Consider the following 10,582-nt stretch of genomic DNA (forward strand, 5'->3'; position numbering starts at 1 on the left):
TGCAGAGTTCCCAGGTGAACGGGGGTCTCTCTCTCCACTGGGTCCTTGGGGAGCACCTGTGGGCTCCTACTGGTTCCCAGGGAGGTCTCTCCCGACAGGTCATCACCTGCTGTGCCAAACTCTCAGTGTGACTGGACTCCAGGAATCTCCCTCAGGCAAGGCTAGAAAGTGAGGAGCTGGGAACCCTTCATGCCAGAAACATTACATAAATTGAGGCTTTTATTTACATCATAGGACAAGAAAAGGATACAAAAGAAGTCTCTTGGTCAAGCACATCAAGCAAAAGCTCTAAAACTCAATACTCAGTAAGGTGTGGGCACTGATACTTAAAAAAAAAAAAAAAAAAGAGACAGAAAAGGTAAAAAGGTAATCTGTGACATGATCCAAATGCTTACACTCCAGGAACTGAGTAAGAGAAACCCAGGGCAGTGCTGTCACAGAGAATGACAGCTCAGGCTGAGCGATGTCTGAGATTCATCTTCTGTACCCATGAACCTGACTCCCAGGACAACTCCTAGGAGGTTCTGACTTTTGACATTACTGAGTTAATTCTTAACCAGATTCTTAAGAATTTCAGGGCCAAACAGGCTTGACTATACAGTTTTTCCAATTTGGGGGATGGGAGTGGGGAAGCTCTTCCTGGGACAGACTCCCAGGCAAGGAAAGGCCCCAGCAGCTGACCCCTGCCCTGGGCTCTGCCTCTATCTCCCCACGAGGAACTTGTGGGCTGCCTGGGGCTCGTCAGCAGCCCTCACAGGCTCTCACTCTTTTTCCCACTCACTATGCTTGGCTTTTTCTTCCACTTACGTCTCTCTCTCCCTTTCTCCGACACCCAGTGTTGTGGGGCAAGCTATAATGATCTCACGTGTGTGAAAATGTGCCGTATCCACTTTCATCATCTGGGCTAAAACCAGATCACTTTTTTCGCTTTTCCTCACAAATATTAACAAGGCAGGAATTGGCTCCCAGTGAATCTTCAACATGAAGTTGAAGCTTCAGGAAGTGAAGTGCAGTCTAGCTTCACAGCTTCAACCTTCTCCTCTACCCCTTCCTTTTTTCTCTCTGTCTTTCTGTCTGGGCTTGGCCGGGCTTGATCAGAGAAGCATCAGTGTCGAGGCCTCCCTTTTATGCCTTGGGACAACACGTAGGTGCTGTCACTGATCCTGCAGACTGTTCAGCAACAGCCCCTTTGGATTTCTGGATATTCTGGAAACAAAGTCAGAACAGTGGCCTATGGGGGGTTGGCAGAGGGGTATGGTAAGAGGACCTCCTTTCTTTCATCTCCCTGTTCAGCGTCCCATGGCAGTCCACAGGTCATCCTTGGTGGGTGTCAGGCCCAAGACCCATGCCCACCCTACCCTTTGAATCCAGGTGAGATGAAGTCAAACTGGGCAGCACAGAAGAAGAAAAGATGCTACAAAGGCAGCCAATGAGTTCATGGCCTCAGGGGTTTTAAGCACCAGCCCTGGCCACCCAGCCTCCCTTGTCCCTACCTTGAGGCACAGGCCCAGCCTATCTGAACTCCCTGACACTGATGCTCCAGAACTGGTTCCTGGATGGCCAACTTCTCTCTTACAACATCCTCTTGCCTCGTTTCCATTTCCTTCACATCTGTCTCCTACTTACTGGTTTCTTCTCTAAATCTGTATTTTCATTCCTGGGTGTTATGTCTCCCCCCATCTCTCTCAGCCCCTATGTCCCACCCAGGACAAAGCACTCTTAGTTGGACTGGCGGAGAGGAGCTGAGCCAATGGCGAGAGTGCGTTGATGGTGCTAGTAGGTCCTGACCACAGCCAGCCACACCTTTGCAGGGACTCTGGTCGCCGCAAACATGTGGCTGGGCTGAAGTGGGCAATGCCAGGCACAAGAGCCCTCCAGAGTGGTCCCTCGGCCAACCTGTCCCAGCCACCCAGCCTGCGTCCAATCTTGCCCTTTTTCCTCCTTCTTCACCAGCTTCACAGTCATGCAGGGATGGGGTAAAATGACAAGCTTTTATCTACTTTAAACAGTCATGCCACACTGCCAACACAGTTTTCAAAGCATCAAGAGATCTTTTCTTTCTTCCTTCTTCTCAAGCCTGTAATTAAACTGGTGACAGAGTGGTAGAGGAAGGAGATTGGGGAGCACGACTTGAGGAATAAACAGCTCCTTAGCTGCCTCAGTTCTGAGGGCAGCTAAGGAATGTGAGCGCCTGTCAGCCTACGACCTTTCAGGAGAATACAGCAAATCATCTGACTCCAGTAACATCCTCTTCCTCCCCTCAAGATCACTGTTCTGCTGCACACCCACACTGCTTGGATCTGTTGCGTGTCGGCTTCCGCCCCAGTGCCTGCCACCTTCACGTGAAGGCTCTGGCTTTAGCACACTAGCTCCACTCCCAAACCTAACCTCGGACGAATTCGCTGCAGGATTGACCATTGGATCCACGTGTGACCGAGAGATGTGAGAAGCTCAGCAGATGGGCAGGGATGACTCATTCATCATACTAATGTGATTCAACAAAGAAAGGCATGTGTTCTCTTCCAAGTATGCTGTATGTTCAAGTCTGAGATGCTCCAGGATTCACAAAGTTCCCACAGCAGGGGCTCCCATTCACTCTGGTGGCACCTGCCGCAGCAGCTCCCATTAGCGCACAAAGGATACCACGCTGGTGGCTACCGCAAACGGGGCGGAGTAGGCTGCAGCGAAGCCTTGCAGGCCGATGACCACGTAGCGGCATCCTTTGATGATGACCTTCCCGACATTCTAGTTTTAGGAATAAAAGAGAAAAGCAAAGGATTAGGGTAGGCAATTTTTAATTCTGCCATCTTTCATGAAAAAAAAAAAAATGAGTCACGGTAACATACATAAAGATCATTTTTCCTGATTCTCCTGTGACAAATCAGCAAGTTACCACATTCCTACATCTCTGGTGGAAGGTGCCCACCCCCAGCCTAAGAATATGTGGGGGCTCACAGTAGACATCATCCCCTTGGAACATGCTTTCAAGCACAGCTTATTTCCAGATAATTCAAAGACCTTCTTGGAAACAGCAGTAAGGCTGCTAATTCTAAAATTAAGCAGTTTTGTTTTGTTTGTTTAAACCAAAGATCATTCCTTTTCTCTGTTCCAGCTAAAAATTACTGGGCCGTCAGAAGGCTGGGTTAAATTTTCTTTCCTTCACCTTATCTGAAAGCCCATCTTCTCCTCCCTCTACCTCAATGGCATGTTTCTGTCTGACCCACACATCTGTCCCTTTGTAGTCTTCTGCCATTTTCTAATTGCTATATCCATATAAGTCCAGCATTTCCAATACCATTATAAGCTCCTTGACGGTCAGGCTTGGGCGATGCTTTCTTGGTAACCACTCCTCCTATTCCTTTTCTATAAGGCTGGATAGGGGACATTCAGAGAATGTCAGGTGCTAGACAGGGGACATCTAAAGGGCTCAAATGGGATTGCAACAGAAAAATCAACACCACCACCACCATTTATTGCATGGCTGCCCACAGTCTTCCCCTCCCTACCTCAACTTCTGTCACACTCTTGGTGACATCAATGTCCATGCAGACAACCTGTGCCTTAGGCCACATACTTGTCTCTCAGTCCTTTGACTTTTCCATATTACCATAACCACTCAGACTGGTTTAACTTAAAATTCCTGATCACAATCACAAATCTCACCTTGACTTCCAACACCACCTGAAAAACCTCCGTATCTGTCCAGTAGGATGAATTTCTCTCTCCCCCGGGTACTGCCTCATACTTTTCCCTTCTTAAGCCTCCCCACTTGCAACACACACGAACACACCCAAGTCTCCATATCTTCATGAGATGATCCCACTTCATCTTTCACAGAAAAACAAAACCAAACCCAGACATCATCAGGGAACGTGCTCACCTTCCACCACTCTCTATAGCCCTGCCTGTGTCTGCTCCTGGCTTCTCCCACGTTGCCTGTGTTACAGTGGAGAAAGTGGTCTTCTTCCCCCAGGCCATTCCCTTGATACTTGCTGTTGGTGCCTTCTCTCACCTTGATCTTGGCTTTCCCTTCTCCAGCTCCATCATTCGCTTCCTCTCCATTGGATCCCATTAGCTTACACACATGCTCGGGTATCACCTTGACTCCATATTCCTGCCCCAGTCTCTGCCCTCCATCACGCCAAGCCAGCCAAAAGAGCCAACCACATATACTGCCTCCATGTCTGTACTTTTTATTCCCTCTGACTCCTACCCCAACCCATGCAGGGACTGTCTGGTCATGGCCATCTACAACCCCCATGCTGCCTGACCCAGTGGACACTTTTCTGTCTTCCTGACCTCTCAGCAGCTTTTGATGTACTTTATGAAATAATCATCTGGCCTCTTTGACTCCATATTCTTAGTTCTCCTCTATCTAAATTGGGAGCTCCTCCTCAGCTTTCTTTGCTAAATTATCCCTTCTAATGGACTTTAAAATGTTGGTGTTCTTCAGTACTCAGTCCTGGGTCTCTCCTCTCTCTCTTTCCCTACAATCTCTCCTTAGATGGTCTCATCCATTTCTAATGACTACAAGTATCTCCTAGATTTAAAGAACCCTTCAGTTCAGACTCAAACATTCAATTCATTACTTGAGATCTCCACTTTTTGAAGACCCCACAATTCCTCTGGCATGCACTCTCCCTTGTAGCCCTAAGTACATAAACTTAACATGGATTGGCTACTGGTATGTCCCTGGTGGCCTTTGTCTATCAGACGTCAATCATTCAAAGCACAGAGAGATTACATCTGTCCACATTTATATATCTGGCTAGAGGCAGAGCTGAAGTTCAATCCCAAAGAAATCTCACTTCAGGGCCTATGACCTTAACCCCCATACTCTATTTCCCTTTTTAAATAAAGGCAATATGTAAGCTTCTAGTTAACTACTCATGGCCTGGGCTTGAATTCCAACTCTATCACTTACTTAATTTCCCATGGCCTCAGTTTCCTCACCTATACAATGGGAATATTTAGTAACTACCTCATCGGGTTGTTAAGAGGAGTAAATCAGATCACGCAAGGAAAGCACTGAGAACAGGGCCCGGCACAAACTGCAGGCCATGTAAGTGCTCCCCAATGTCAGCTATTATTACTGCTAAATAACATCTGCTTCTTTTTATTACATAGCAATTTAGGTTTGTGGTGGTAATACATAAACCAAAGATTTTTGTTGTCTGTTTGGGAAAGTTTGTTCAGACTATAATTTCCTATGACTTCTGGTTTACTTGAGCTTTTTTTTTTTTTTTTTTTTTTTTTTTTTTGAGACCGAATTTTACTCTTGTTGTCCAGGCTGCAATGCAATGGCGCAATCTCAACTCACTGCAACCTCTGCCTCCTGGGTTCAAGCGATTCTCCTGCTGCAGCTTCCCAAGTAGCTGGGATTAGAGGCATGCACCACCGCACCCGGCTAATGTTTTGTATTTTTAGTAGAGACGGGGTTTCACCATGATAGTCTGGTTTCCAACTCCTGACCTCAGGTGATCCACCTGCCTCGGCCTCCCCAAGTGCTGGGATTATAGGCAGCAGCCACCACGCCTGGCCAAGCTTTCAATAGTTTACATTACAGGGTCCCTCACAGTAACAGAAGGAGGGCAGGGACTCTGTTGTGCTCATTACTGTATCCTGAGCATGTAGGAAGAGGCTGGGTGTTTCCTTCGGTACCTCTCCCGCTAAATGAGGAGCTTTATGAGAACCAAGTAATGTCTGTGTCTTCTCCAGACACTGCTTTCCTGGACATTACTCTGTTGATGTGTCAAAGAGACACTGGGTTGGGGCATGTGCATGTGTGGGTATGTGATGTTGCTAAGAGATACACTTCTCTAAATGTGTGGTAAGAATCATTGGGGGAATTCTACTTACATGTTTGAAATAACAAAAGAAAAACATATTTTCTGGGAACAAGCTTAACAATCAAGAGTGACCCATTATAAACAAGATCAGAACCACAATTGCCTACATTAAACATGACATTTTTGGTATTTGTACATCCATTTTGCTCAGCCGGTTACACTTTAAAAGCTGCTTGTCACTTTGTCTTTGTAATTTAGGAAAAAGAAATCTACTAGAATAGTTCATTAAATGGAACATTGTCAAAAACACAGATTTGAGAAATGAAATGCAAAGAAACATAAAATATCTCTCAACCACTATTTCAGGGTCATTTGAGTGTGCATTTGGAATTCTTTGATCTGAGTAGAGCTTTCTACCCAACTACTCTCTCAGAGGGGAGCAGGGGTCTAGGGGAACAAAGAGGGGTTGCCTGCTTTATTTCTCCATGTTTGAGCCTGGTGACCCTCTCAGTTGGCTCCAAGAAAGTAGAAGCTGAAGTTACTCTTTTGAAGGGCAGAAAGGAGAGATCCAACCCTAACCTGACGATGTCCTCTCACCTGGCCTCCTGGCTCCACTGAACTAGCGTGCAACACTCTAGAGCTTTCATGCCCACAGCTGGGCTTGTGATGGCCCCTCTACCTCAGATGACACCACTTCTCTAGCCACTGAAATCTTGGTTTTTTCATTTGTTTTAGTTAAGGCAAATTCGCATAACATCAAATTCACCATTTTAAAGTGCGTACAGCCCAGTGGCATTTAGTACATTTACAATGTTGTGCAACCACCACTTCTATCTAGTTCCAAACATTTTCATCATCCTCAGGAAAAAACACATACTCCATTAAGCAGATGTGCTCCATTCCTCTTTCCCCCAGTCCCTGGCAACCACCAATCTGTGTTCCATCTCCATGTGTTGACCTATCCTGGGCACTCCATACAAATGGAATCATATGCACTATCCGTGATCTTGTGGGTCTTGCTTACTTCACTTCGCATAATATTTTTAGAGGTTCATCATGTTGTAGCATGGATTACTACATTTCCTTCCTTTTATGGCTGAATAGTATTCCATTGTATGTATATAACACCCTTGTTTATGCATGCATCCATTTAGGGACATTTGGGTTGTTTCTACCTTTCAACTATTGTAAATAATGCTTCTATTAAAATGTGTACATAAACACTGATTTGAGTACCTGTTTTCAATTATTTTGGTTACATCCCTAAGAGTGGAACTGCTAGATCACAGAATAAGTCTACACTGAACTTTTTAAGGAACTCCCAAATTGTTTTCCATAGCGGCTGTCCGATTTTACATTCCCACCAGCAATGTACAATGGTACCGATTTCTCTACATTCTCACCAACATTTGTTATTTGGTTTGTCTGGACATTTTTTGGAGTAGCCGTTCTAGTGGGGATAAAGTGTACCTACTTCATACCACTTCACTGTTATCTGGTGAAATCTTAACTCATCCTTCTGTGCCCAGTTTTCATGTCACCACGATTTGAAAACTTCCCTGCCTTTACAAGCTCACAGCTGAGGAGCGAACTGCCTGAGCTCTGTGCCCTGAAGCCCCCAGCGGTGGTGCCCAGCTATGTCAGTGTCTTCCTGGGAGGCTGTGCCCTTCTCTAGGGCAGGGCTGCCCTGTATTCATTTTCGCATCCCTACTGCTCAGCACAATGCCTGATGCATAATGAGTGCCCCCAAAATATCTTCAAGTCCTAGTCCTTGAGCTGGGGTTTCTGCAGTATCAGTTCACCAGTGGAGAGGGACGTGATGGCTTCTTTGTGCTCAACTGGGACCCAAAGCACAGATGATTCGTCCTAGCAGGGCTCTAAGCCAGAAAGACCCAACTTTATAGTTTTACCCCTGCCTGTGTTCTGCTCCAGAAGCTGCTGACATACCTTTAAAGAGGATGATAAACCTAAGCTCCCAGGCATGGAGACTGAATGGTTTCAGGTACAAGAGGGCACTGGGTGACACAGATAACTGGACAATAAATCAGATGAGGCCCATGGCCTTTGGCCAGGACACAGTAACTTCTGTGACTTTATTCTGGGTGGCCTTGTCCAGGCCAGGAGAGCTTCCGGCAGCAGCTTCGAGTGCTTCCAGGCAGAGACACCTAGGAACTGCATCTGGGCTTTGATTTCTGAGAAGGAAACTGTCATTTTCTCCCACATTCATCCTTCCTAACCCCATTTCCCCGAGACAAATGGCAGAATGTTTTGAAGGCCCCAGAGTACACTGATGGTTGGCTAGACGAGAAAAACAAATTCAACAAGCGCCTATTTATGTATTTGTTGCACTCTCAGGCCCTGGAAATAACCTTGGGAATATTTGGGAGAATAACCCAAACATTTCTCAACTAATGGGATATCCTGGAGAGGATGTTACTGGAAAACACATACACTGGGTTGCAATTTCTTTCTTTCCACCTGGGCCAACCTTCTCCAAGTCACCTGCCGCGCTCACGCTTCAGTATTCCCATCTGTAATCAGGGACACTGATTCCTGATCTTACATAAGAACCACCTTGGTAGGAGCCCCTTGAGAAATGTTCTTAAGCAGCCAGGAGCGCAATAGCAGGCACAGAGGGGACCACCCAGCCCTACCTCCGATTTAAGTTTCTATCACGACTCGCAACTCGCGGCTAGCCTCCCGAAAGGGAATGGGAGTGGGGCGGAGGGGGTCGAAGGTGTAGCCCGGAGAAACTGGGTGAATCGACGGTGAGGACCCGGCTCCCGCTCCCCCGCGGGGCACCACACCCGCGCCCTCCGGGCAGTGGCGGCGCAGGGCCCCTACCTTGCCGTACTTCTTCAGCTTCCGCCGGTACCGCTTCTTGGGCTGCTCGCTCGGCGCCGGCTCCTCCAGGGGCTCGTAGCGCTCAGGCAGGTGTGCGAAGTGCACCCTCCGCGCGCCCCGGGCCCCGGGGCCCCGCTCGACCGCCGCGATCGCCCCGCTCTCGGCCGCCGCCTCCGCCTCGTCGGCGTACTCCAGGTGCTCCAGGATGGCGGCCGCCTCCTCGTCCCCCTCGGTCCTCCCTCGCCCTCGGGGCCCGCGGCGCAGGAGGCTGCTCTCCGCCTTGCTTCGGAGCCTAGCTCCCACCGTCATGATGCCGCGGCCCCTCTGGCGAAGGTCCGAGCGCAGAGACACCAACCTTTGCTCCCCGCCCGCTCCTCCGCCCCAGCCCGGACGGGGCGGGGGATTGGGGGCCGCAGCGCCCCCTGGCCGTGGGGCCCGGGATGGCGGCGACTCCGCTCCGAATTGGCCTGCCAGGCGGCGGGTGCGCTCCACCAGCCCCGCCCTGCATCCCACCTGCCGGCCAAAGGGTGCAGACTACAGCGTGCACTGCACAATGAACATGCAAAACACCTTCAACTGCACTTGCTGCGAAATTAATGACCGCAAATGATAGGACTCCATCTGCCCATGTTCAAATTAGCAACGATGGTAAATGATACTAGAGATCACGCTAAGTGCTAGGGAGGGTATGGCGAGATAGTCACGGTAACAGGATTCGTGGGAGTGCAAACTGGTGGCAAGGTTTTGGAAAGACGATCAGAAAATCTTTATTGTGAGTCAGGAAACGTCCGTATCCTTCTAGGAAATATTCGGAAACGCAAGACAGTATGTCCACGGTGTTCAACGGTCTGACTCAGTGAAAAAGTGGAGCAAACCAACAGGGAGAGGCAAAGGAAATTCTGGTGCAGACATGCCAGCATATGGCGCAGTCATTAAAATCATGATTTTTCAGGAATATCTCTCTGTGAGATAAGCATTCTCAGTGTACTGTGAATCTCAACAAGCTGAGAGTGCCCTATTTTCTTAAGTGGGTAAATGCCTTTGAATTCTGGCTAATGTAGAATTAAGGGCTGGAAGCAGGGGCTCACGCCTGTAATCCCTGCACTTTGAGAGGCCAGGGGGATAGCTTCAGCCCGGGAGTTCGGGAACAGCCTGGGCAACATAGTGAGACCTTCGTCTCCACAAAAAAACAAAAAAACAAAAACAAACAAACAAAAGACATACAAAAAATTAGCCAGGAGTGGTGGCGCACACCTGTGATCCCAGCTATTCAGGAGGATCACTTGAGCTTGGGAGTTTGAGACTAGCCTGGGCAACACAGGGAGACCTGGTCTCTATAAATAGAAAAACAAATACAAAAACTTACCTGTAGTCCCAGTGAGGTAGGAGGATCACTTGATCCTGGAAAGTGGAGGTTGCAGTGAACTATGATTGTGCCACTGCGCTCCAAAGAGGGTTAACAGAGTGAGATACCATCTCAAAAAAATACTTAAGTATAAAATAACATAGATTGTTAGTTGTGCTAATGTTGTAACATTAAAGTTTGTGATTAAATTTAAGAATAATGTGGATATGTTGGTATAAGCACATACAATGTTTATGACAATTTAGTTCACTAGGATGCAAAAGAAATTAGTTTTGTGATTCCAACTTACAATGTGAGCCAGCATGGTGACTTTCACCTGTAATCCCAGCAACTCCAGAGGCTGTGGTGGGAGGATCCCTTGAGGCTAGGAGTTCTGAGCATTACCACATTTCTAAAAAAGTAAAAATGTGTGGCTGGGTGTGGTGGCTCACACTTGTAATCCCAGCACTTTGGGAGACCAAGGCGGGTGGATCACCCGAGGTCAGGAGCTCGAGACCAACCTAGCTAACATAGTGAAACCCTGTCTCTACTAAAAATACAAAAATTAGCCAGGCATGGTGGCATGTGCCTGTAGTCTCAACTA

At 47.8% G+C, this 10,582-nt stretch overlaps 1 protein-coding gene across 1 annotated transcript; it reads right to left on the bottom strand.

Annotated features, from left to right (window-relative positions):
* Nucleotides 1-201: 201 nt before the first annotated feature.
* C1H1orf115 (chromosome 1 C1orf115 homolog) lies at nt 202-9,499 on the bottom strand. Its single transcript, XM_025361562.1, has 2 exons — nt 8,634-9,499; nt 202-2,745 (listed from the first exon to the last, which is right to left on the bottom strand). Exons 1-2 carry the CDS (start codon nt 8,940-8,942, stop codon nt 2,626-2,628), a joined length of 429 nt encoding a protein of 142 aa, XP_025217347.1. The 5' UTR covers nt 8,943-9,499; the 3' UTR covers nt 202-2,625.
* Between the last annotated feature and the right edge of the window lie 1,083 nt (nt 9,500-10,582).

Source organism: Theropithecus gelada, chromosome 1 (assembly GCF_003255815.1).
Source record: "Theropithecus gelada isolate Dixy chromosome 1, Tgel_1.0, whole genome shotgun sequence".
Lineage (NCBI taxonomy): Eukaryota > Metazoa > Chordata > Mammalia > Primates > Cercopithecidae > Theropithecus > Theropithecus gelada.

What these genes read in the sequence shown, in the direction of transcription:
- C1H1orf115 (XM_025361562.1), bottom strand. Translation starts at nt 8,942, where the DNA reads ATGACGGTGGGAGCTAGGCTCCGAAGCAAGGCGGAGAGCAGCCTCCTG. An exon ending in AGCTGAAGAAGTACGGCAAG is followed by an intron (nt 2,746 to 8,633) that starts GTAGGGGCCCTG and finishes TCCTAAAACTAG; the next exon opens with AATGTCGGGAAGGTCATCAT.